The 12,613-nt window shown below is 32.4% G+C and overlaps 1 protein-coding gene across 1 annotated transcript; it reads right to left on the bottom strand.

Moving 5' to 3' along the window:
- Positions 1-8,382: 8,382 nt before the first annotated feature.
- Positions 8,383-9,264, bottom strand: LOC109179075 (FAS1 domain-containing protein SELMODRAFT_448915-like). Its single transcript, XM_019328644.1, has one exon. It carries the CDS (start codon positions 9,163-9,165, stop codon positions 8,401-8,403), a length of 765 nt encoding a protein of 254 aa, XP_019184189.1. The 5' UTR covers positions 9,166-9,264; the 3' UTR covers positions 8,383-8,400.
- Positions 9,265-12,613: the final 3,349 nt, after the last annotated feature.

Genomic DNA, 12,613 nt, shown 5'->3' with positions numbered 1-12,613 from the left:
ACATAGACAAACAGGAAAAACACTCGTTAGCACGAAGCTAAGTATAACCACACTCAACCCTGTATAGAATTCTAGCATATACTTTGAAAACATTTTATATCTTTATAGAAATAAGCTAATCTCAAATCATCTTTAGATTTATCACATTCTTTCTAGATGCTTGCAGCTTATAATATCAGCTGGCATGCTTATGTAAGTACTAGACTATTCTCATAGATTCAACAACTTATAAACTTCATAGATAACTTAACAAGCAACTCCTGCTGACGGATTAGATCATGTTAAAGGACTATACAACAGGTATTTACATGCTTTCACATTCCTACCACATAACTTGATAAGTAGAACTTCTACTACAACACGATAATCATGCTCAAGGAATATCTCAAGTTAAACTTCTCATTAAACAATCTTTTACGATGCTCTATTCGCATACAATCATGTATAACATTATGATCATACTTCTTATGCAATCTAGTGCAACAATATATTCATACTCATATGCAATCTCATGCAATTATATAATCATACTCATATGCAATCTAGTGCAACAAGATAATCATTCTCTTATGCAATCTAGTGCAACAATATAATCATACTCTTATGCAATCTAGTGCAACAATATACTCATACTCATATGCAATCTAGCACAATAATATACTCATACACTCGTTTATAAATTAGAGTACTTTCTGTGGAGGTCTCTTTGTTACTTTATCGAGTCTCTCTTGACTCTCTTTCTTTCTCTCTAGTCTTTATTGACTCTCATACTTGAGTCTCTGTTGACTCTCTTTCTTGAGTCTCTGTTGACTCTCTTTCTATCTCTTATACTCATAGACGTCTTAGGGTTTCACAGAAGTGTGACTCACCCCATCGAGAACGGCATAATTCCGACCCAATATCTCCTACCGTCTACGGAACCAATCTCGTGGTTCAAACTCTGTGGAATCAGGTATCGAACTATTAGTGTGCACACCCCCTAACCAGGATTCCAAGACCGGCGTGAAGTTTCCAACCTCGTAACGTGGGAATACGCTGCGTTACATATACTGGGACTGCAATGTCCATAAATATCTCCCGAGAGGAACATAGTCCAAACGGTATCCTCCAAAACCTCACCGATATAGATAATACATAAATATATCTCTCATGCATCAATCTCATACATGCAACAATTCTACTACTTCTCAATGTATCAAAGAATTATATACCACATGCTTATGGTTTTTGAAAGTATTTTTGGACTCACGTTGGCCCTTTATGCATTTGTGAAATATAACTCATGTGAAATGTCAAAATGCTCTATAACATGCTTCTAATTCATGTATAAACGAACATGAAGTATTCAAAAATATATCATCATGCTCGGTAGTCGGTTTGCAACATAGCAATTTCTATACATTTCACTCAACGAATATGCTTCTATTCTCATTTATCAAATAACACAATTTAATCATACTTTCATAATAAATCATATTCTCAAATGATCATGCTTGTTTACTCAATGAAAACATTATCTGATCACATAATCAACAATTTCTCAAACATAGAGAACTTAGCAAAATATGCACTGTGTAACAATTCTTCAATAAATCATTCACATCTTACTCATTTTAAATCCAAATTCAACGAAGTCAAAGTCAAAGCGTGCGTCAAGACGATCCCGAAGAGCCAAGCCACAAGGGCCCGTAACACTCGGTCCGAAACGACACGTAGCTGAGCCACAAGGGCCCGGTCACTGCACAAAAATCCTTCACAGACAATACTCAGGGACCTGGGGCGGGACTCTTCATGGTCCGCCCCTGGAGCCCCGTTGAAGCACCGGGACTAGGCAACGGCCCTCCTCTAGGGCCGTGCCCTAGTCCCGTGCCACCACGGATCTAGCCGGCGGCCCTTCTGATGGGCTGCGGCTAGGGCCGCCACTCTGATCTGGTGCACACTGTGTTGTGCACCAGATGGCATTTCTCCTGCAAAATCTCATCCAAACAAGTCCAAAACAATCTCAACAACTCACAAACACATGCCAAATCACTTCTAAGCATAAACACATCAAAAGCTCATAGTTTCTACTCATTTCTACTCAAAACTAGGCTTTACAGAGCCAAATTTAAAGAGGAATCCATTGGGTTATACCTCTTGTAGTCTAATCTTCTTGCTTGGATCTCTTCTTCCTCTTGACCTAGCTTGAGCCTCCTTCACCACCAACACTTCCCAAACACGCCTTCTATCCTTAGCCTAGAACCTCAAAGAGTAAAGAAAACTAGAAGAGAAAAGAGGGTAGAATGATGGATGAACAAGCTTACTAGGTTGTTGTCTCTCTTCTTGTTCTTGGCTGACAAAAATGTGAGGAAGAGGCAAAGAATGAGATCAGGAAAATGAGATGAAATAAGGTGGTTTATATCGGATTCAAAACCCTAGGATGATTCACAATGATTGGTTGAGGGCAAAGGGGTAAATTCCCAAGCTAAAAGATGAATCAATAAGGGATTTTGGATGTCTTGTGGTCCACCATGTAACATGAACCATAGGCTAGAAATGTTATCTTTTATTACTTTGGGGTTGAAAGTGAATTTTCCCAAAAGCTATATGGATGAACACTTGTTCAAAAATCCCTTTTGAATTCTCCCGATCTCACGCAGATAAAATTCTCGATTTAAATCTTAGTACGCGAAGTACCCGAAAACTTAGAGATTTTCGAATGGAATTCATTTCTTCGGTGTCGAATTAATTTAAAAATGCAACAAAATCATTTTATTCAAACACCGATTGATCGCAAAAAATTTTAATGGAGTGAAAAAGCTACTTTGGGATTTCATAATACTGGATTTATAAAATGAAATTTTGGGTTGTTACAATATATATATATATATATATATATATATATATATATATATATAAGGAAGGGATCAGGTGAATTTGTGGCTTCCCGTGCGGTTGTGCTGTAGATTAATGTGCGTGAGTTGTATACTTAATGTGTGTGAGCGCGTGCTTAATGTGCCTGAGATTTGTACTTAATGTGCGCGAGTGTGTAATGTTAATGTGCGTGAGTTTTGTACTTAATGTGCCTGAGTATTGTGCTTAATGTGCGTGAAGTTTGTACTTAATGTGCGTGATTTGAGTTCAGAATACGAGCTCAGAAGGAAGCAGAACATAAAGAGAAGGTGGGTGAAGCTTTTCTGATTGTGTGAATGGATGGATATATGTAAACGCACGTATGGCTGTTCTGATTTTATGTTAAAAACAAGACAAAATCCATTCCTCCACCACTACGAAACAAAAAACAAAAAGAAAATGCAGCAGTAGATGCGCATAATTTTCACAGCAGTAGATGAAGAACACATTCACGCACATTAAGCACACAACTCACGCATCTTAGGCACAAGACTCACACGCTTTAAGTACAAAACTCACGCACATTAACATTACACATCCACGCACATTAAGTACAAATCTCAGGCACATTAAGCACAATACTCACGCACATTGAGTACAAACCTCACGCACATTAATCAACCGCACAACCGCACGGGAAGCATTCAACCACACGGGAACCTTACACTATATATATATATATATATATATATATATATATATATATATATATATATATATATATATATATATATATATATATATATATATATACACTAGTAATTGTCCCGTGCGATGCACAAACTATTATTAATTTAACAAATTTACTAATTAAATTTTTGACATCCTCTGAATTAGCAAAAAAAGTAATGGTTGTGAAAACAGAAAAACGTACTTGAGTTTTTGAGCTCAGAATTAGTTTGATTAAAAATGTAACTATAACTATACAATGTAATATTTAATATTTTTAAAATTTTAATTATGATATTATTATGTTAATTTTAAAGTTTATTTTTACTTGTATTATTATTTGAATTTTATTATTTTTTTTGGAAAGGAATTTAAATTTGAAATAACTACTTAATTATATAACTAACATATTTAAATAAAACTTGTAAATAAAATAACATGCGATATTTGTCGAAAATCTCCACCCAAAATTTATTCATTTAAAAAAGATTATTTATGTAAGAACTATATTTATTTTATATCTAATTTTTCCTCTTTATATATGTGGAGTAAAATTAATTATAATTGAGGTTTAAATGAATATATACACAAATTATATTAAATATAAAACTTTACTAATAAATTTGAACACAATAAACTTTTTTCCATACTTCATTATGCTTTAATATATATAGAGAAAGAGATAGAGATAATGCTATAATAATAAAATATAATTTATAAAATATAAACACACATAATAATTTTTAAAAATATATGTATAAATACAATGTAATATTTAATATTTTTAAAAATTTAATTATTCTATTATTATGTTGATTTTACAGTTTATTGAAACTTGTTTTATTATTTGAATTTGATTTTTTTTAAAGGAATTTGAATTTGATTTTTTTTAAAGGAATTTGAATTTGAAATAACTACTTTAATTATATAACTAAAGTATTTAAATAAAACTTGTAAATAAAATAACAGGTCATATTTATCAAAAATCTCCACAAAAAAACTTATTCATTTGAAAAAGATTATTTATGTAAAAAATATATTTATTTTATATCTAATTTCTCATCTTTATATATGTGGAGTCAAATTAATTATAATTGAGGTTTAAATGAATATATACACAAATTATATTAAATATAAAACTTTACTAATAAATTTGAAAATAATAAACTTTTTTCCATACTTCATTATGCTTTAATATATAATAAAATATAATAATAAAATATAAATACACATAATAATTTCAAAAAAAAAAATATGTATAAATACATCTACCCACACAATGAAAGCATTCATACTTGCTAATCTTGTTTCTATCCAAATGCATTCACACTTTGGAGGGAAATTTTGTAGCTAGATTCTGTTTTATTATATAATATATAATATATAATATAATAACTAGTATGATACCCATGCGATGCATGGACTATTTATTAGTAATATTATTATGAAATTTTATATGTAATAAAATATCTTCTTTTTTAAATGTTTGACATTTATATGTTAAAAAAATGTAATTTTATATAAGTTAAATAATTTAATTAAAAAATTAACATGTAAATGCAAGATAATTAATAAGCAATTACTAAATTTATTCACATTAAATTGCAAAGTATTATAAAGGGAAAATGACACTTTTTCCCCCTAAGTTATATCATTATAGCACTTTTTCCCCCTCAATTATTTATGTAAGCACATTAGCCCGCTCAATTATTTTAAAAGTGGTGGTTTTTCCCCCTGATATATTAAATTGACATTTCTACCCTTAAAGTAAACATTTTATTTATTTTACTTCTCCAACAAATCATTGCGTATATGTAGCAATGACCACGGTTCGGTTCATACTGAACCGGACACTATAACAATCGAATTAAAAGTTTTCGGTTATGATTCAGATCTAGAACCAAATATTTGAATTTCAATTTATTAAATTTATGAATAAAAAAACTGGATCCTGAATCGTGAACCGACGGTTCCAGATCCGGTTCGCGATTTTGAACCGTTTTTATTTTAAAATTTTATTTTTTATTTTAAAATAGTCTAAATTCAATAATAAATGTATTTTATTTTTTCAGTTCGGAACATGAACCGGCCATTCCGATTCGCGATTTTAATAAACTCTAAATATCGTGTTTTGATTCTAAATTGTAATTGGAATATTTTGGTTTGGTTGCTATAGTATCTGTTTGGTTTGAACCAAATTATAGTAATAATTTGTTGGAGAAGAAAAATAAATGAAATATTTATTTTAAATATTTATTTTAAGGGTAAATATGTCCATTTAACATTTCAGGGGGAAAAAGAGCCACTTAAATAATTGAGGGGGAAAAAATGCTATAAGTATACAACTCAGGGGTAAAAAGCGCCACTTTCCCTATTATAAATATACAAATTATTGAAAACTTTATGGTGCACAATGTTAGTTGTTGATGTAGAACTTAGATTGTACTTGAGTCATTCGCAATTGTTTATATTTTAAGATCATCTGGATTGTTGACCCGAGAAGCAACAACGTACCAAATGGATTGTTGATCAGAATGCATTTCTTTGAACCTTTGTTTTTGAGAATTATTATTTATAAAGGAGGTTGTAACATTTTGAATAGATGTTAGATATTCATTCTCTGTAATAAAAAAATAAAATATTATATACATATATTTAATATCAAGTATTATGTTAAACTAATAATTTTGAATTAACATTAAATATAATCCAAAATCTCCTTATACACGTAATATTATCTTTTTAAAAGTTTCATCTAAATTTAGAGTAATAAATTTATAAATTTAGATATATTTTTAACTTGTATCTTATGTGTGGTATAAAACCACCAATCTCATTATAAGTGTATATATATAGAGCTTATGGCAATACAAAGATACAAAATAAATCAATTAACATCTTTTATAATATACTAGGACTATGTAGTCTAATGGTATCCGGGTTGGACTTCCATTTGGAAGGTTGTGAGTTCAAGCCTCAGTGGAGGCATTATTGGTTCTTTGTGTTCCTATACTACAATGTAATAGGGCCAGTAACATTCAAAAAAAAAAACATCTTTTATAATATAATAAAAAATAAAAATTTTAATGTACAAATGCTGGACCAATACATTATAACATTTATATTTCTAATTTCTAGACCAAACCTAGCCCATTGCTGCAGCCCCACTACCCAAAACCCACTAAACCCAAAACCCACTAAACCCAAACATAAAATGAAATCCCCAAACCCCAAGGCCCAAGCCGACCATTCACCTTCTGACTCTTCGCTTCGCCTTCTTCCAGCTGCGCTCCGCCTTCTGCCTGCTCCTCTACGCCTTCTCTCTATTCTGAAGGTATTATTGCCTCCCTTCTCTCAACATATTTGCTTCTTCTTAATTGCTTTGTTGAACTACTGCAAATTTCATCATAGCTTCAAATAGACTTTTTTTTTTCTGAAAAGTTTGCAGAGAATTTTCAATATTTAGTGATTGTATTTTATTATTAAGCTTTGCGTGAAACTAAGCCTTGTAATAAAGGCATGAATATTGAAAATTGTATTAATCTTTATGAAATATATGTGGTGAAGAATTATGAATTTAACATACCTTTTTTTGTGGTAATAACAATATAGCAGTATAGCAAGGTTGTGGACCTGTGGTCCTTCTGTCCATTTCAGTTGTTGTTATTGGACCTCATATACGGTAAAATATATACTAATATTACAATGAAGCTTGTGTTGCTTAATACAGTACCTTTTCTAGCGAGAGAAAGTGAAAGGATGCAGGGCTTCTTCATGCCTAGCTGCATTATGTCTGCCTCTTTCCATCATTCTTCTCTTTTGCGTCAATGTTATTGCCCCCTTTACATTCTACCGTCTTTTGCCTTTTCCGCCACCGCCACAACTTTGAGCCATTTTCCCGGATGATGAACTCACAATGGTAGCTGCAAACTATGAGTGCTTATTTATAGTGTTGTCTTGATTATAGAAGCTCATGTATATTTAATGTTTGTATATTTAATGTTAGTCTTGAAGATTGTATCAGTCATTTAAGATTTAAATTCATCTTTGTATGTACACATGTAAGTATACGAAGAGGCAAATAACCTTTTAAATTAAGACAGTTAATTAATGATTCAAAATTTCCAAAACATCAGGTTTTATTAAACTCCAAAAAAAAAATTGCAAAATGTTTTTTGTAAGCCAAAATATTTGAGCGGGAAGTTTTGGCAAGATTGTGCATCTTGTGTGGCTTTTTTATATAGTAAGATAATAATAAAGATATATATATATATATATATATATATATATATATATATATGTATGTATGTATGTATGTATGTATGTATGTGTATGTGTATGTGTATGTGCATGTGTATCTGTATGTATTAAATACTTCTATGATTAAAAAAAAAAAAAAAAAATATTTGAGTTCAATGGTTATTTACAACATTGTTGTCATATATAATAGCCTATAGGCAATAACACATACTAGCGTTGCACCCAATTAAGTGAAGTAAGACCAACTCGATCTTGGCACCTTTGTTGTGCTAAAGCCTCCTAGTATTAGCCATGGCATTTCTGATCGAAATTGGCAAATTAAAGATTTCAAAGAATTGAAGTTAAGACCCTATGTGGCACGTTCAATGTAACCTTTAAGTTGTATAAACCTTATTAGTTGAAATGGAGTTAAGATAATCGATCATGATTTACTCTGATCTCAATGCAAGATGATATTACAATCGATGAAACATTGATTACCGGACAACATGAAAGCCCCCACCCACCCACCCAATATTCCTAGTACATGACCTTATGATACACGTACTATACGCCCTTCAATTCTACCCAACTAACTCATCACGCTATGATTAAAAGATTAACGTAAACACTTATCATCATCAGATGAATAATGCACATCCAGTGAGAACCCGAAAACCCCCATTTTGGTCCGCTGTTGCTGCTGTTTGAACCGCCCCCATACCCAGCCGGTGGAGGAATGAGCAGTGGACTGGAATCATGGCCGGTGCGCGGCGGTGTAGGTGCGGGGTCAGCTGAGGGGGGTGGTGCAGCGCTAGCAGCGGGAGGAGAAGTAGCCGTGTGGGGCGGCGAGGCATTTGCCATTATTGTGGCCTCCTGCAGAACCCCATCAATGCCATGGCACCTGACGGAAGACCCTCTGGTGCAGATATTAGGACTAATGAGCCGAGAGGTGTTGAGGAAAAACTGGCGTCTCCCATAGTTGGTGACCCGGAGCATAAGATCAGGCTTGGAAGTTGGGATCATGGAGCCGGTGGGGAAATGCTGGAGGTGCTCAAACAGCAACGCTGAAGGGATGGTGTGCCGGAGCAGGAAGTTAACGGCATCGCTCTCTGGTATAATCGCTCGGGAGAGCGTCCGGTCATTGGGCATCAAGAAAGTGATATTGGCTTGGAAGAGATCAAGGGGAGCCATGTTGATAAGCATCACGAAGGTGAAGTAGTTGGCTTTCTGCATCTCTTCAATGGCTACCAGGATATCTGGGCTTCTTGAAGCAGGAACATTTGCAGCAGCTAGGGAAGAGGCTAGTGCAGAAATTAGAAGAAGAAGAAACATTGTTATTTGATGAACAGTAGTAGTGGCCATGGATAAGAGGTTTCTGGGTGGGGAAATTGATGGATCTTATTACTATTATTAATAAGCAGTAAAAGTTTGAGATAAGGATGAGAGATTTGGTTTGTGGGTGGGGAAATTGATTATGGATCTTATGAACTAAGGTAGATAGATAGATAGTAGTGTAATAGGGGCATGCTTACTGGTTTTCCGCTTGTAAAAAGTGGTTAACTAGCCAGCTTCAACATGCATCCATGCTGCATGCTCCAACAAACTAAATGATCATTCCTCTTGCATGACCGACTTGGACTTAATTTCCACCTATAGATAATTAAACAATCTTGCTATTTCTTCTTCCTATACTTACTAGCTACTTCCCTCACCCCACCAAATAATTAACATTTTCCAATAATATACCTAACTCAACACTAATTTTTTTTTTTTTGAATGCTAACTCAACACTAATTAAATAACCACACAACCTATGAATAATTAATTTTAGGGTGGGTTTGGTTCCAACATGGGAATGGAAAATAAATAGTTGGTAATTGAAATGAGTTTTGGTGAATATAATGTATTTTACATGTTTAGTAGTTGGGTGGAATTGAAATGACCAATTACCAATATATAATATTAATGTTTAGTTATGTATAACCCTATAATCGAAAAAAATATTTAAAAATAAAAAAATAAAAAAAATCAAAGCAATTAATTTTAAGAGTGAAGATGAACTGCGTAACGGAACTTAATGTCATTTATTATTCTACCAATGATGTAACGGAACTTAATGTCATTTACCGTGCGAGAGTGTATTTTACTAAAATCAAAGGGTCTCTGCGTGAATCCATAAACTACAAACTCGCTTCATATCATATCACATCGTTATTCTTATTTCTCTTTCATGCAAACACTTATTTGTAACCTTCAAGGTTAACGCTTAACGGTGTATTTTTTATAATATAAAGAGAATTATACATTTTAGCGAGTCGAGCTATGCCTTAATTACTCCTTTATACGTTAAATAGTCATGGCACTTCCGGTGCCTAACTCTGGATCCAGATTATCATATAACGGAGCAATTTGTAAGGCAATTGTGTTGTCGACAACTATACTACTTTTATAAATCTCTCCCATATTTATAATCGTTTATGGCAATATTTAAGTCAACCAGATTCTAGACATTTCCCATAAATATTCAGATCACATCTGATTGTCCCGCATCCCTAGTATTATATTTGTTTGGTGCACCTATGGATTGACTAGGGTTTCTCGTCATCTGGACGAACGTCGTCAGGACAAAATTATTCAAGTTTTTCTCAGAGTGACAATGTTTGTTTATTTACTAGATCTAGTATTACGATTCTCATCTCTTTCACCGATAGATCTCCTACATTTCTAGTGTCAAGGAGTATCGGTAGATATATTTGATCTAAGTTGGGAAATATACATGAGACCTAGTCACTCTTTTATGATCAATAAATATATTTGGCAGATTGATTATCTCTTGAACTTCCAATTCAGTCTAACTAGTACGTATATTTAAATAATGAAGATCTTTTCATTTTATAAAATTTATTGGCATTCCATTAAATTTGGACTCTTATCTCCCCCTAATGTCGAGAAACAATCTTCATTAATTAAGTATGCAGTCAGTGTACCTAAGTATATGCATTGATCCCTTATCATGGGCTCTCTTGGTATTTAATCAACATATGGAGGTTTATTTGATACCTCTTTTAGAGGTACGTTGTGATGGTGATATATGAAAATAGAAAGCATACTATAAATAATAACGCAGATAGGAAAATGTTTATTTTGAAACCACGTACTAGGTGAAAAGGGGGTATGATTGTGATATGCAGTGAGTCAGATTTGGATAAAAATTATTTGGAATTTTCCTTCACAATTTATTTGCTTCAGGCACACTAACATAATTTGACTAACTTTATAGTATCATCTAATCGGACGGTATTGCACTCATCCTAACAACCCTTCCAGAATTTGACAAAAGATTTGGGGATCATTTTTTATCAAATAGTTATTGTCAAGGTTTGGTCCAAATGGTGACATAGGAAATTAGAGCTCTTAGTTCACCTTCTGGTAAATATATATTAATTACCAAGTAAAATAAGTGTGAATGAAAGTTATACCCCTGATTTATGTCCGTTTTTTCCGTTAAGTTTTTTTGTACATTATGCTATAAAGGTTGTACATTAAAATATTTTGGACAAACATAGCCCTACCGTTATAACTTCCGTTATCTTTTCCACTATTGTTACCATGCACATGCATCCACCATATATTTTCTTATCTTCTTCATTAATAATAAAATATATAAACATTATATATTTGAGTTATATGTTAATTATTACATAAAATATAAATATCAAATTTATAAAAATGATTTACATTATTATCATTATTATTATTATTATTATTATTATTATTTAAAATAATTTAAATATCTAAAATCTAAATAAATTAAAAATTTTAATATAATGTATTAATATTGGGCACCTATTTTTTGCGCATCGCGCATAAAAAAAATACTAGTATCCCAATATATATTAGATAAATTTCAATATTCACGACTCGTCTATTGCAAAACTAGCAGTATAAACAGGTTTGACTTTGGACAAATAATCATTGACTTTTGAATCCTTATCAAATCAATTTGATACTATAGTCATATAAATTGTCCTAGTGTTCTTATCATATAATAACTGCTATGATTTTGTTTTCTCGACAATTTAAAATCCATGTCATAATTCCACCTAAAACATGGGATGTGATATAAATCACAGCATTTAAGCTCACATCACATAATTGCTATCACAAGAGCGAGCTAAGGTTTAGCAACAACAAGTGCAACCTAACAAAAACCATGTCACTATTTTGTGGTTTAAAACTCAATAATAAGATACCACATACTATGTCTTTAATAATATTTATCCTAAAAGTTCACTTCATGTTGTAGTAGTCATGGCCTATAGCAACAAGAGGAAAACAACAAATTTTCTTTGTTGTATGGTTCACATAGCTACAAAGCAAATTTTAAGCAAATAGAAGTTCTCAAAATTTGAGCACAATGCAATATACCAGTTATATTGCTTGTTAGATATAAATATTTAAAAAAAAAAAAAAAAAAAAATTTAAACTAACCTTCTCGCCGTAATGATTCTGATCTCCTTTGCAGAAGACAATCCATTATCTGGTTCTATATTCCCTTTTTTTTCACTGAAAGCATTGTAAAGACGCAAGGCATCCCAAATCTAGAACCCATCTCTCTTATTTTCCAATTCAAAGTGTTATGCTCAGCAAGGTACAGTTGCAAACAGTGGCATGCAAAATAGAATTACCAATGAGGCAAAGCACTGTGACCACTTATTTCATGACCAACATCAATGTTTGAGGGATTAACTTCGTCAAAATTATTACTAAGTGATGGTACAGTGGTATGAACAGTAGAATCCCCAACCAA

The sequence above is a fragment of the Ipomoea nil genome, unplaced genomic scaffold (genome assembly GCF_001879475.1).
Source record: "Ipomoea nil cultivar Tokyo-kokei standard unplaced genomic scaffold, Asagao_1.1 scaffold0876, whole genome shotgun sequence".
Lineage (NCBI taxonomy): Eukaryota > Viridiplantae > Streptophyta > Magnoliopsida > Solanales > Convolvulaceae > Ipomoea > Ipomoea nil.
Note: the sequence above shows the minus strand (reverse complement) of the source record. Positions and strands in the feature narration are given on the sequence as shown.

Coding starts and splice junctions, on each gene's coding strand:
- LOC109179075 (XM_019328644.1), bottom strand. CDS start 9,165: ATGGCCACTACTACTGTTCATCAAATAACAATGTTTCTTCTTCTTCTA.